The following is a 15,465-nucleotide window of genomic DNA, read 5'->3' on the forward strand; positions in this document are numbered from 1 at the left end:
TGTCATCATTCAAAAAAAAATTAACTTTGATGAGAGTGAAGAAAAAAAAATAGATCCGGATGATGAATGAATTTGGAACGGAAATCACACAAGTTTATTTCTTGTTCTCCTTCGATTTTATTCATGGTTAGTTTTTTTTCACAAAAAAAAATCTGATCAAACACCAAATCAATTTTAATTAATTTTAACTTTTTGTTTTGTTTAATTTCATTGTTATTGTTTTTATCCAGTTGAAATTTTCACGAAAAAAATTTCCGGTAATTTATATTTTCAGAAATATTTCCAACATTTATTTTTTTTTAATGTAAATGTATAAATGGTGTTTTTTTCATGTATGAATCTTTTCATTCAACTTGTAAATATTCGATTATTATACCCGTTTGCCCAATGTGTTTGTTTGTTTCTGTGTTTGTGTTTGTGCATCATGGTTCCGGTTTTTCGTTTCTTTTTTTTCTTTATCATTCATCTTTTTTCGAATTTCAGAATGATAAATTTTGTTTTTTTTAAATAAACCATAATCATCATTGTGATTAGTGTAAATAAACCTTTATTTTTATTTTAATTCAATAAAAAAAACTTTCTGGCAAGAAGGAAAAAATTGATGGAAATTTGTCAAAGATTTTTCTTTTTTCTTGACAAACACACCTTTGAGAGGATCATCATCATTTTGACCATCTTCAACGATGTGATTGTTTTTTGTTCCTGCTAATTTAAAAATTAAAAAAAAACTGGAAAAAAATAACATTTCCTGCAACTTTTCTCTAGAATTTTGTTGTTGTTGTTGTTGTTTCGATTAGCTTATTACTGTTATGTATTTTTTTATAATTAAAAATTCATTTTCGAAACTAATTTATTTGCTTTACCTTTTTTTTGTACTTTATAGATTGCCATCCATTATAATTTCAATTCTGGTGTTTTTTTTTTTTTTTTTTGTGATTGAAATTACTTCTCGGTTGCCTTAAAATATTATGCCTTTTTTTCTTGGTTGACAGATAAATTTATCGATGAACAACTGTGATCAATAGTAATAATTCTTTAATTGTTTTCTGGTGATACTTAGCAAAAAAAAAAAGAAAAATGGCCATAAGACGAAGACAAACACAATCATCAATTTTAACCACAACAACAACAACTACTGCTGAACAATCGAATAAAACTAAATCACCATTGATTGTTATCATTAAAACAAATCATCCTCATAATTTAAAATCAAATGATATGAATATTGATAACGACGACAACGACGACGATGATGATGTTGATAATAAAATTGATCAATCATCAATTATACAGCAGCAAAAATTTTATCAAAAAAATCAACAAAAATCGAAAAAAAAGAATAATAAAAATTCAAATGATAATGAATTGAAATTGAAATTGAATTTAAAAAATTTATCATCATCATCATCATTCAATGAAGAATCGAATGATAATAATGTACGAATAATAAAATCAAAACAACGATATCGATGGCAACAAAATTCAAGTGGTTTTTATAATAATAGTCGTAGTAGTAGTAGTATGATGACAAAACATGATAATAATACAGTGAATCAACGAGAAAAGACAAATCTTTCATTTCGTTTTAAAGTATTGAACATTCATGATAATGTTATGGATGATAATAATGATGAACAACAACAGCAACAATCAAAACGACAACAAAATCTTAAACTTTGTTTAAATCGTTCAAAATTAAAAGTTATTCCAAAAACAACAACAGAATCATCATTGAACAATAACGAAATGATGGATATGTTCAGCGATAATAATGGTAGGTTGAAATCTTTGTTTTTTTATTTAGTAAAAAATTACGTTTTTTTCAATGTTGAAATCTCGCGCGCTTTTTAGAATTTAAATTTGATTATTGTTCGTAAACGACAATAGATGGCGCTTATCTAGAATTATTATATTTCAATTGCCGGTAGTGATAATGTGAAAGTTTGTTCTGTTTCTTTGTTTGTCATTTTCCGTTAGTTCATCAAACGATAGTGATTGAATGAAAAAAAACAAGTTTTGTTCATTGTGATGACAAAATCAATTTTTGATTTTTGAAATTGAATAAAATTTGACAAATGGATTCGGTTTTTTATTCGATTGTTTGATAAATGTCAAAATTATAATGTTTGTCGTGAGAGATATAATCCAGTACAGAAAAAAGTGGTTCGCCTGTTTGTTTTTGTATTATCCTGATGTGTTTACTTAACTGAATATATTTTTCGAACGATACGAAAATGGGAGAATCATCAGTTAATTATTATAATCCAAGATATTTAACCAAATTCAAATCTATCTATTGTTTTTTCTTGTTTACTAATTAATTAATTAATTTTATTGATTGATTGATTGATTGATAAACTCGATTAATAAATAATACTGCTGCTGTTTCTAATGAATCGTGAATCGTGAGATAATATACTTGTTTTTTGTTTTGAGGAGATCATTATAGATACACCTAAAAGGTAAACAATAACGAAATAAAGTTTCCATATCAACTATCTTAATTGATGATCTTTGTTATTGTTTTTCTCATTTGAAAAAAATGACCAAAAAAAAATTAAATACAAAATCATCTGGTTAATCATGATCATCTCTTTTTTTGTTGTTGTTGTTGCTGGTCATCCATTAACCATTTTTTTTTCTTTCGAATCGAATTTGCTTTCTCTTTCGTTTTGTTTTCTTCGAAACGAATCGATTAAAATCTTTGATCAAATTGATTGATTGATTGATTGGTGAGGTTTTTCGATTTTTCCATTCTAAGAAAATAATGTCTTGGCTTTAACCACCATTATTTTTTTTCCCAGTAATTATCAATCCATATTTAATTCAATCAAATGATATTATCATTTGATTCTCCTCTTTGTTTTTCGGATTGCCTCCGTTGTTGTTTGCTTTCTTTCACATTGATTGGGCGCCAGACTGGTTTTTTGCAAACAAATTTCATTTTTTCCTTCTTTTTTTTCAGGAAAAAATGATTGTCAGTTTTTTAAAAAAATGCTTTTTGGTCATCCAGTCACACTAGTTTATCACCTATTTCTATCTGTGTGTCTTCGTGTTTGTGTGTAAATAGCACATACATATTTGAATCTTTAGGTATCACAAGTCAGGTATTCAATTTCAGGTTTAAACAATTAATCAAAAACGAAAAAAAAATGTAATAGAGAACAATCTTTTTTTGCAAAAGAAAATGTTTGACGGCTACTTTTGCAATAACTACTACCACTTACCACTACTGTTGAAATGGACCAAGATTTAAATTTGACCTAGTTTTAATCATAATCATGATAATGATGATAATAATGATGGTAAAGATTTTGCAAACAATTCAATTCAAAAGCAAAAAAATCTAACCGATTGATAAACATTTTTTTGATTTGACAAAAGTTTGTCAAAAAATTTTCATTTAGATCGAATTTCCAATGTAATAATTGATGATAATCATATTGAAAAACATTGATTACCTGTTTTATGTTATTTTTTGTTGTTGTTGTCTGTTCTGTTCAAAAAAATGATCAAGGATTCATGGATACTTGAACATAAATCGGTATATAAAGGTTTATCATTGAAAATCGTCATCATAATGAAAATCTACCTTTACACACGTACACAATTCAGATGAAGATTTAGTAAAAAAAAGATTTTTTTTTAGTGGTAGTGGCAGTTTGGAAAATGGTTAAATTTTTTTGGATTCATCATTCATTCATTTGATATTTGTTTCGGAAAAAATTATGTTTGAAATACAATCATCACCTGTATAGATTTTTCAATATTTTAAAGCTTTTTTCCAACAACAACAAAAAAAAACAATTCAAAATTGTTGATCAGCCAACAATGTTGGCCAATCTAACTCAGCTGTCTCTTTTTTTGTTGTTTTTCTATTCGAAAAATGAATTTGGCCACTACGACTTTGACTTTCCTACCTGACTGATTGACTCTGTATATTCATCTATATGGCGCCCAGTTTAACCATTTCTTTTCTCTCTTATTGCTTTTTTCCCCATTCATATCTGTTTATCGTTTTGTGTTTTGATGGACAAAATGTGTCATGTGTTTGTGGTGGTGGTTGGTTGGTTGGTTGTTGTTGTTGTTGTTGCTGTCGGGTTTTTCCTTTTATCTTTTTGAATTTTGTTGGGAAAGAAGTTCAGTTTGCCCGTAGATTTTGTGTTGTGAAAACCGATCGAAACAAATTCTTTTTCGGGTTACGCTTCTTTGATTAAACGTCAGAAAAAAAACGGTATTCATACTAAAACCAACTTGATTATAATCAACGATTGCCGTTATTTTTACGGGTATTGCTGTTTTGCTGTCTTTTATCATCATTAACCTGTTGGACATTTGATTTGTGCTGTTGTTTTCTGTTTTTCTTCTTCTTCACTGAATATGTTGTTTATCTATTGTATTTAGCATACATTTTTTTGAAAAATTTTTAAAAAGAAAATTCCACAATGTTTCGATATTCAAATAATAATTTAATGAAATCGAAACAAATCAATCAATCGATTGATAATGATAGTGATGATGATGATGATGAAAATTATAATATATTTCGATAAACAGAAAACCGATAAATAATTGATTGATTGATTGTTTTTCATAAACATCAAAATTTTTAAATTTCTTTTTTTTCCAATTTGAAAACAATAATTATTATTATAAACAAATATGCTTATTGTTACTGATCATCATCATCATCATCATCAAGTTGTTTTGGTGGATGACAATGATAAAATGATACAACAACAGCAACAACAACAACAACATTATCATCTAAAAAATAATCAACAAATTCAGCATCGATCAAAACAGGATATTAATAATGGTAACGTTATCTATGAATTTTCTATCTTACCATCATATTATTATTATTGTTTTTCCTCCCCCATTGAATTCATTTTAATGAAAACAAAAAAAAAACAATTCGTACAAAAACAAAATAACAACAAAAAGTTCATTACCATTTGAAATTTAGAGAAAAATAATTAATGAGAATCTGTGTGTGGGTTTTGTTTTAATGATTGTTTTGAACAAAAAAAAAAAGATTACTTTCATTTGGTTCAAATTTAATGTTTGTTTGTTTTTTTCTGCTGTAATAAGATTAAAATGATTGATACAACAATTCAACCAGATCTAGGATTTTTTTTGTTTTATTTTGAAAAAAACAAAACAAAACAAAGAATCTGAATTGAAATTGATTACATAGAGCACACACACACCCAAAATCGAAATAAATAAATAAGAATTTTCTTTGTTTGAACACAGAATATAAGATACTTGGGGAAAAAAATGAGTGCAGAATATACGATTTTCTTAAACCAAAATACAAAGTAAATAAACAGAATTTTGGCTTTTGTCAAATTTGATTTGTTTTCTTCTGCTGCTGCTGGTTGTGGTTCTGTGTTTTTCAAACAGGTGTGTGTGTTATTGAGAAATACATGATTTTCATCGGATATAATTAAAATACAGGTGTGGTTTTCATTTAATTTCGAAGAATTCTTGGTTGAAGAAAAAAAAAGAATAATGTTTATCGTTGATAAAATTTCCAGGAAATTCTCTAGTGATTCCTATCGTTTAATGAAAAAATTCTATTTTTCCCAATGAAAATTATGTAACCATAATTGAGAAAAGTAAAAGTAAACATTCTGAATAACAGGGGGGGGGAAATCTTCAAGAACTGGAAATATTTCGATGAGAAAAGAGAACGTTGCATGTAAAACAACTTTTTTTTTGACTCTTTACTTTCAATTTTGACAAACAAAAAGATAGACGAAAAAAAACGGATGCTTTTCAAAAATAATGATGTTCCAATTGTGTGTTTGCGTATGAAATACATTCCCAAATGATGATCATCATCATCAGTTTTTTTCATTGTCCATTTAAATCATTGATGATTGATTCGATGTCTGTATTGTATTCGGTTGAAAAAAAAATATTAAAAAATCCAAAAGAGAAATCTTGAAAAAATTTGTTTTTTTCCCGATTGAAAAACGTTTGGCAAAAAAAAATGATCATCCAAAATGACAAGATTTTTTTTTCTTCTCCCTTTTTGATTTTCCAATGATATTTTGAAGAAAATTTAAATTTTTAAACTTATTAAAAATAAATTACAATAACATAATTAATAAACATTGTTTTTTCCCTCATTAAACCTTGTTTGACCACTTTATTTCATATCGTTATTAATTTCTTAATGATGATGATCACCAGATCTAACCTAAAGAAATGAATGAACGAATGAAAAAATCGTAACAATTTAGATCATTCAGTCACTAAGTCACAAACACATATTTTACTACTACGACGACTGTTTCGACAGCGACAAAAAAAACATCAACAACAACAACAACAACAAATTATATAACAGGTTTTTTTCGGCTTCTTTTTGTATCTCTTTGTATTTGGTATGATCCTGTATGTATCCTCGAAAAAAAACTGCTATGTATTGTGCTTGTTGACCATCATATATAACTTGTTGCGCAACATTTATTTTTTTACGTTCTTTCTTTCATATTGACTATTCTCTTGTTGTTCATCTTGTGTTTGTGTTTAATTCACATTTCGGAAGTAAAAAAAATGTGGATAAGGAAATACCTTTCTCCATTGATACCATAAAGAAAAAAAACACATATTGAAATCGATGTGAGGAGATTCCTCCTCCACCGAAATCAATGGCTATTTTCTCTTCCAATTGATTAATGATTTTTTTGTTTTGTTCGTTTACTCAAACGTTTTTTTTTCAATACTAATGTATAACCGGTCCGGTTAACCGTTTGATTTTGGTATTTCGGAATTCATCCATCCATTTTATATGATGATGACTATTGAAGATTTTTCTTTTTCTCGTTCATTGAAATAATATTTGAGGTCAGTAAGGAAAAAAAATAATGACAAATATCTCTCTCGCACAACTTGAACCACTACAACATTTTTTTCACTTGATGATTCTCAAAAAAAAATCTTGTTGGTTTTGATTTCTTGTTGTGAGCAGCAGTACAGAACGAAAGAAATTCAATGAAAAAAAGAAGAATCAAAAGATCACCGGTGTAACAATATACCCAACGATAAACGACAACAGTTACAATAACCGTATTTTTTTTATTCAAAAAGGAATGACAATCTTGTTTTTTTTCCTATTCAAACCTGTAGGTCATACATCAACAACAGACTAACTGATTTACCCAGTGCTCTACTGTCCTGATTTTTTTCCAAAATTCATTATGATGGTGGATATGATCCATTTTTTACATTTATATCGGATGAAGAGATAGAGGGAGAGAAAAAAGAGATTAACACTTTTTTTTATATCAGAATATTGTATATTTTTGAATAAAATTTTTCGATTGTTTCGATGCTTGACAAATATTGTATTTGAAAGATGACTCTAAGAATGTTTTGTTGTTTTTTTTTCTGGAAAATTTTCTTTCCATTTCAAAAAAATATCTCATTATCATTTGAATGAATGCACATTTAATTAATTCATTCATTATTTTTCTGTGTAATGAAATTCATCATTATTTTGTCGTTGTTGTTGTTATTTCGTTTCATTTTGGCGAATCAAAATGATTATCATGATTTGGGCATAATGATAATGAGAGAAAATGAATGTTCACAAACAAACAAACAAACAGAAATTATGTTTCAAAGCTTGCAAACAAAAAACAGGTTCCATAATAAACATTTGGATTTTGTTCATATTCAAAATCGGTTAAGAATTTCTTTTCTCTCTTTTCTTTTCAATTTCGGATATATTTTTGTCCGAAATTGAAAGTATTGGAAAAAAACAATTTTTTCAATCCAAAAAAAAACATTGTTAGGAAAATCTTGTTCCAACGATGACATAATGATTTGTGACACAGAAGGATGATGATCAATGATTTAATGGTAATGATTATTATGATAATAATAATGGAATTGTAGTAGTAACAGTTATTGTGGTAGTAGCTTAGGAAAAAAAACAAGAATGACAGGTTATCATCGTTTCGGATGATGATGATAATATTGAGGTCATACATTCTTTTTTACTAAGTAAAACATCATCATTAATATATTCGCCTAAAGGTGAAATAAGTAAAGATTTTCTTTTCTTTCATATTTCATTTTTTGTTGTTGTTGGTGAAAAAATTCATTTAAAAATATAGATTTGTTTTTGAATTCGGCGCGTCTATAGATTTCAAATTGACGCATGCGTTGTTTTTGTTTTATAATCACCTGTAATCACGCACACACAATTTTGTCATAAACGTAGTTAAAATATCCAACTGTTAATTTAGAATCCCGTTACATCATTCATTCATACAACATCATTGATTTAAAGTTCTTAATCACTCTTTAAGTTAGATTGAACCGAAATTCCATTGAAATCATATTCTCTTTTCGATACTGATGATGTTTGACATTTTTTTCCACTATTCGATTATCATTTAAATGATAATTTTGTTCTATGAGCGACATTATATGATCGCAAAGCCAAAAAAATCCATACAACGGCAACAACGCATAAATATTTGCTACTCTCTCTCTCCTCAAACTCACTGTTTTTGTATTTTTTTCCAATTCATGGCTCACTTTAATTTATGCTCCATCATTGTAGTAGGATCACATTCGAAGGAGAGAGAGATCTCATCATTATCATCAAGTGTCATATGTAGACATCGATGATAGTTAACTAAAAACAACAGGCTAAATGGGTGAAAAAAAGAGAGGAAATTTTATTTTTGGTTTAAAACATTAAGATTGACAGACGACGACGACGACGAATACTATCATTTTTTAAATAAAATTCTTTGATTCAATAAGAATTTCTATGTGTGTGTGTGTTTAATCGTTTCTGATTTGTGTCCTGTTGAATTTTGAACAAAATTTTCCCATAATTTTCAGTTGATGATGTGAATTTTTATTTTTGATCAAAAAAAAAATTTATCGTAAGTTTATTTCGAAATTATAAATTAATCTTTTTCAAAATTTAAAATCGAAAAAAAGCGACAGATTTCTCAAGTAAAACTCTACGTCGTATTTTGTTGTTATTGTCTTTAAAAAAAATTTGAAACTAAAAACCTTGAATTTTTTCTTAAGAAATTTTTTTTTCGATTTGATCCAAAATAAAAATATTACCTGAACTAAAAACATACTTATGTGCCAAAGATAAAAAGGATAAACTTTTAAAAAGAAAAGAAGTTTATGCTTGATGATCAAAATTAAAAATTGTCTTTTTTTCTCCTCTTATTCAATTATAGTGAATGATTCTATATTGAATCAGAATCAACAACAATCATCAACATCATGTTTTTCAAAAATTTGTTGCCAAAATCATCATCGAGAACAACAAATCATACAAAATTGTTGTGTTTGTTGTTGTCAAAATATAAAACTAACAACATCTCACAATCATCATAGTTGTTGTTGTCGGTCATTGATTTCGGATGTTGATGTTAATGGACAACCACAGCAAACATTAATGACGACGACAACAGATTCAAAGATCAATGCCACAGTGTTCAAATGTAATAATATCGATGTTGATGATGATGGTGACATCGTTGCAAACAACATTATTCCAATATTGAAAACTTCATTAATTAATGAAAAACAATTATCAACAACAACAACAACAAATATTGATCAACATCGGTCAATGTCATCATCATCATCACCATTGTTTTTGAATGATGAAATTCTTGATTTAAAACATTTATCAACAACAACAATATTGAATAATGATGTAATGACTGAATTGGATAATTGTCAACAACCGCAATCAATGAATGTCATTAACCCATCAAACACTATTACTACTACTGCTACTAATACGATAGCAATAAATAATGAACAAAATGCAAATGATCTGAATTTGTCCAAAAATTTTACAACAAAAATTAATAATGAAAATTTTAAAACAATTAAATTAGCAATAAGACGACGACGATCTCAACAAATGAAATTGCCATCCGTAACAGCAACAACCACTCCAACAACGACAACAACCATTGAAAGAAAACAAAATAATTTGTCGAATTTTTTACAAAATAAACAATCATTAATCAAAGAAAATGGAAATTCTTTGATTATTGATGGTAATAGCCATCAACGTCCACAACATTATCATCAACAACATCGATATCGACGACAGCGACATAAAACTCGTGGAAAAAATATTGAATTGATGATGATGAAGACGGATAATGAAAAAACATCATCAACATCGACAACAACAACAATAACAACTGTTGATATGAATGATTTTGATATACTCAAAGTTCTTGGAACTGGTGCTTATGGAAAGGTTTGTTTTGATTGTTTGATGTTACTATTTTTAACATTATAATTCGGAATTTATATTTTCACTAAAAAAAGGTATTTTTAGTAAGAAAAATTAGCGGTCCAGATAATGGAAAATTATATGCAATGAAAGTATTGAAAAAATCATCTGTAATGCAAAAACAGAAAACATTGGAACATACACGTACTGAACGTTTAGTGTTGGAAGTAGTACGAAATCGACCATTTTTTGTATCATTACATTATGCATTTCAAACGGCCACTAAATTACATCTTATTCTTGGTTGGTTGATAAATTTGATGGTGATTGAAATTGATTAATTTAATCGATCAATATTTTTTTCATATTACTAAAAATAGATTATGTTAATGGTGGTGAATTATTTACACATTTATATCAACGTGATTATTTTACCGAAGATGCTGTACGTATTTATGCAGCCGAATTAGTATTAGCATTGGAAAATTTACATAAGGTAATTTGTAATTGTAACATTTTTTTATCAATGAAAATAAATATCTGTTTCTTTGATTTGATTTAGCTTGGCATTATTTATCGTGATATAAAATTAGAAAACATTCTATTAGATCATGATGGACATATCGTATTGGCCGATTTTGGTCTTTGTAAACAATTTCTACCTCATGAAACTGTAATTGTGTTTTTAGTAGTTTTTTTGTGAAAATTTTCAATTTTAATTTTTTTTTCATTTGATGGATATAGGAAAAACGTACACATTCATTTTGTGGAACAATTGAATATATGGCACCGGAAATTGTTGGTGGTAATGGACATGATTTTAGTGGTAAGCGTTATTTGTGTAAAATTTTTCGGACAACATTTTAAAATTGATTTTAATTTATTTGAAACTTTCTTATAATAGTTGATTGGTGGTCATTTGGTGTTTTAATCTATGAACTACTTACTGGTGCTTCACCATTCACTGTCGATGGTGAACGTAATACACAACAAGAGATCTCGAAAAGAATTCTACGTTCACAACCACCGATACCAGGCCATTTATCCGCTGAAGTTCGTGATCTATTACAAGTGATTCTAGTTAAAGATCCGGATAGAAGATTAGGTGGTGGATGTCGTGATGCCGATGAAATTAAACGGCATCCATTTTTTCTATCAATCGATTGGAAAGCATTAGCCGAGCGACGTTTACCCGCGCCATTTCGTCCAAATATTCGTGATGAATTAGATACAAGTAATTTTGCCGAAGAATTCACACGTCTTGTACCAAATGTATCATTATTGATGGGTAATGATCCACCATCTTCAACAGGACAGAATAAACACCAACAACCTGTTGCCGATTCGAATAATAATTGTGATCCTAATAGCGATGATGAAGATGATCCATTTGATGATTATTCTTATGTAGCACCATCATTAGTCATTGATCAATCACCAACGTCATCATTATCATCGACTCGTCCACCGATCCATCGATCATCTCGATCATATCACCAACCAAAACAACAAATACAAACACATCGTGTTCATAGGCCCGATATTTGGAAACTAGTCAATGAATGTTCCGACAATCAAAATGTATCGAAAACAATAAATCATCAATTCTTTGATCATTATGAATTGGTTGGGCCAGGACGACGTAAACAACCATCAACATCGATGAATGAACAATATCCGGATTTAGGATGGCTTGGTGATGGTAGCTATTCAATATGTCATCGTTGTCGTCACCGTAAAACTGGTGAACATTTTGCTGTAAAAATTGTATCTCGTCATTGGCGTCGTGATTCAGAAACTGGATTATCATATGATGCTGCATTAAATGAACGATCATTATTAAATGCTTGTCAGGGACATCGAAATATTGTACAATTGAATGAAGTATTTCAAGATGACAAATATATGTTTATTGTTTTAGAATTATTACCGGGTGGTGAACTATTATCACGTATTCGTCAATCAACAAATCGTCGTTTTAGTGAACGTCAAGCATGGCTAGTATTTCGTCAACTTGTTTCAGCTGTACAATATCTACATTCCCTTGGCATTGTTCATCGTGATCTAAAACCAGAGGTTTGTTTCTGTTTCATGTTTGACTTGACAGATAGCTAATTAATCAATTCTTTTTCAATTAAAAAAAAGAATGTCCTTTTCAAAGATACAACCACCGAAGATTTTAATGATGATGATCAAGCTGAAATTAAATTGGTTGATTTTGGTTTTGCTCGTTTTATGCCATCATCTGGTTATCGAATGACAACACCTTGTTGTACATTAAATTATGCTGCACCAGAGGTTCTTTTTCAGGCTGTGATACAATCTCAATCAAGTTCAATAATTACATCGAATCGATCAGCTATCGATTCATGGACAACTACTCGCGGATCGTTTGCTAATCATTTATTTCGTGATGGATATGATAATAGCTGTGATGTATGTTGTTGTGTCTTTTTATTTCAAATATAATTGATAATTTATTATTAATAATGTATAGCTTTGGAGTCTTGGTGCTGTTCTTTACACAATGCTCACTGGTCGTGTACCATTTCAACAATCATATTATCATTATCAACAGCAACGAGAATCTTCATGTCCGACGAATTCAAAAAAATCTATTGCTGTCAATAATTATGCTTCATATATTCTGGAACGAATACTTTCTGGACAAGAATTGAATCATGATACAATGTGGATTAATAGTCAGGTAAAAATATCTGCTCAATGTAAATCTGTGATCAATGGTCTATTGACAATCAATCCAAAACAACGTTTGACTATGCAACAATTATTGAAGCATCCATGGATTAATGAAATGATTATAATGGATCCAGATTTAACATGTAAATTCCCGATAAATGATGAAGAAACTTTGCAATCATCACGTACAATGACCAAACAATCATCAATTTCTCATCAATCAAGTTTTTCATCATCATCATCAAAACATGTCAGTAGTGAATCAATGGAAACATCAACTATGCCATCGTTACAACAACAATTGATTAATCACACAAATCTTATTGAACAAAGATCACAAGGATTAAAAATGAAATTCAAAAAGAAAAAAACGACAACAACAACTATTTCAAGTTCATCAGGCTCAATAAACACAAACGAATCGAATAGTATTATTTCTACGCAAAAAACTAATGATAATGATGATGATGGCAATGAATCGGTTGAATTTGAAGTAATTGATTTTAGTATCACATCTGGATCATCATCAACCCTGTCATCATCATCAAGTCGCCGTTATGATTCTGGTATACATTCATTATCATCTTCATCGACTGGAAATGGTTTGAACATAGTCGGTGTTGGTCAAGCATCATCATCATCCTCTTCCTCATCATCATCGTCATCATCATATTTATCATCCTTAACATCCGTTTCATCTGCAATGATTGCTGCTTCTTCCAATATGATGCCGAATAATAACACTGTTATTACTGATAATAAGGTTGAAGCATTTTTAGCTACATTATCAAAATCATCATCCATATCAAAAACAAACGCAAATACAATGATGATACGTTCAAAACGTCCACGAAATAATTGTAATGATGATAACGATGATAATCATTCATTTGGATTAATGGATCGTAATAATAATAATGTTGAATCCGATGATGAAGAATCAGATGAGGATGATACAGATAATTTTGTTAATGAACAGCCGATACGTCAAAGAATTTTAATGAAAATGTCGACAACAGCAACAGATGTATCGAAAATTGTATCAATAAAAAAACCAAGAAAACGTCGTCGAATATCAACAATTGTTATCGATGACTGATTGATAATTTTGGTTTTTCAGTGCAATATATTTTACATAATGCTTTCACAATTTTCTCTTTCTCTTTTGAATCGCCTAAATAATCTAATATTTTAATATATTTTTATGCCATGAATAATGATGATGTGAATGATATACATTACATTTTTCGTTTTTGTTTCAATGATAATCTGATAATTCAAATGAATGAAATTTATTTATCGTTAGATTTTTTCATATACTCTCTATACATATTTATAAAATGTTAACACATCAAGATGATGCGGATGATGATTTTCTGTTTCGTTTCGTTTATTTGTCCTGTTTTTTTTTTTTTGCTGTTTTCGTTCATTTTTTGTTTGTTTGTTTGTTTCATGATAAATACACTGAACAAAATGAATTTCCTGATTAGGTTTTTTTTCCCACTTTAATTTTGTTGTTCTCGGAGATGCCTTATGTATTTTTTTTTTCATTTTCATTTTCTCATTGCTTGTTTTCTGATGTATGTTTTCAATTTCTATTTATTCAAATTTTCTTGTTTTTTCTTCTTTTTTTTTTTTGTTTGTTTCATTTGATTCACAATCAATCAAAAAACAAAAAACAAAAACCAATAATCATCGGACACTGACATCCACCCACACACACACACACTTAAATCAATGTTATAATTAATTTGATTCTACAAATTTTCTTTATATTTTTTTTTCTTCACTCATTAATCTCCATTTACAAATTTCAATCACTTTCCCGCTCGAACAACAAACTATTTCATTTTTGTTTTCTCTCACACTTTTGGTTATGGTTTCCATTTTTCTTTTCAAAAAAGTTTTTTTTTTTTGTTTTGTTTTTCCATTCTGGAGAAAAAACTTTAAAATTTTTGTAAATTTCGACAATGATTCAAACATGATTCTTTGTATACTTTTTTTTCCCACCGACCTTTTTCCAAAACCACAAGAAAAATTTCAAACTTTTATCAAATTGACCATTTTTCTTATATTTTTTTTAAAATGAAAATTATAAAAAATTTATACTCGATACACACAAACAAACTTATATATGGCCTTCTCATTTAGTTATCGAATGATTATAAAAAATTTAAATAATATGAACAAATAAAGAAATTTTATTTATTTATAAAATAATTTTGATCTGTAATTTTTCTTGAAGAATTTTTTAAATTCTTTAAGATTTGAAAATTCATTGCTTCTGCTGCTGCTGCCACTGGCAGAAATACCGGTCTTTCGACTTTCAATACTTTATTTGATTGTACGCATGCTCAAAACGAATATTTAAAAAAAAATTGCACACCTTTTTCTTTTTTTCAGTAACTTTTATATTGGAAATTGGATCCATCATCATTTACCACTACTATATAAAAAAATCCAAAAAAGTATCCATCCATATACACATTATACACACACAACAGAATCCGTTT

At 28.5% G+C, this 15,465-nt stretch overlaps 1 protein-coding gene across 3 annotated transcripts; it reads left to right on the top strand.

Annotated features, from left to right (window-relative positions):
* Positions 1-901: 901 nt before the first annotated feature.
* On the top strand, positions 902-15,103 carry LOC113789900 (uncharacterized). Of its 3 annotated transcripts, XM_075821773.1 has the most exons (10): positions 902-1,774; positions 4,703-4,819; positions 9,231-10,276; positions 10,348-10,555; positions 10,633-10,748; positions 10,815-10,925; positions 10,997-11,078; positions 11,157-12,328; positions 12,398-12,688; positions 12,750-15,103. In XM_075821773.1, exons 1-10 carry the CDS (start codon positions 1,078-1,080, stop codon positions 14,049-14,051), a joined length of 5,142 nt encoding a protein of 1,713 aa, XP_075677888.1. In that variant the 5' UTR covers positions 902-1,077; the 3' UTR covers positions 14,052-15,103. The 3 variants fall into 3 exon arrangements, with proteins under 3 accessions (XP_075677888.1, XP_027195294.2, XP_075677889.1); XM_027339493.2 differs by lacking the exon at positions 4,703-4,819 and having other exon boundaries at positions 903-1,774; positions 12,750-15,102; XM_075821774.1 differs by lacking the exons at positions 902-1,774; positions 4,703-4,819 and adding an exon at positions 8,559-8,918 and having other exon boundaries at positions 12,750-15,100.
* The last annotated feature ends 362 nt before the right edge of the window (positions 15,104-15,465 follow it).

Source organism: Dermatophagoides pteronyssinus, unplaced genomic scaffold (assembly GCF_027571235.1).
Source record: "Dermatophagoides pteronyssinus isolate colony J.1.1.1.1 unplaced genomic scaffold, Derpt_VIB-CSIC_2022.12 sq0012, whole genome shotgun sequence".
NCBI classification, from domain to species: domain Eukaryota; kingdom Metazoa; phylum Arthropoda; class Arachnida; order Sarcoptiformes; family Pyroglyphidae; genus Dermatophagoides; species Dermatophagoides pteronyssinus.

Bases quoted from the DNA above. Each gene is read 5' to 3' on its own strand.
- LOC113789900 (XM_075821773.1), top strand. From the start codon at position 1,078: ATGGCCATAAGACGAAGACAAACACAATCATCAATTTTAACCACAACA. The intron at 10,749-10,814 runs GTAATTTGTAAT...GATTTGATTTAG, and splicing joins CATTGGAAAATTTACATAAG to CTTGGCATTATTTATCGTGA. The intron at 11,079-11,156 runs GTAAGCGTTATT...TTCTTATAATAG, and splicing joins TAATGGACATGATTTTAGTG to TTGATTGGTGGTCATTTGGT.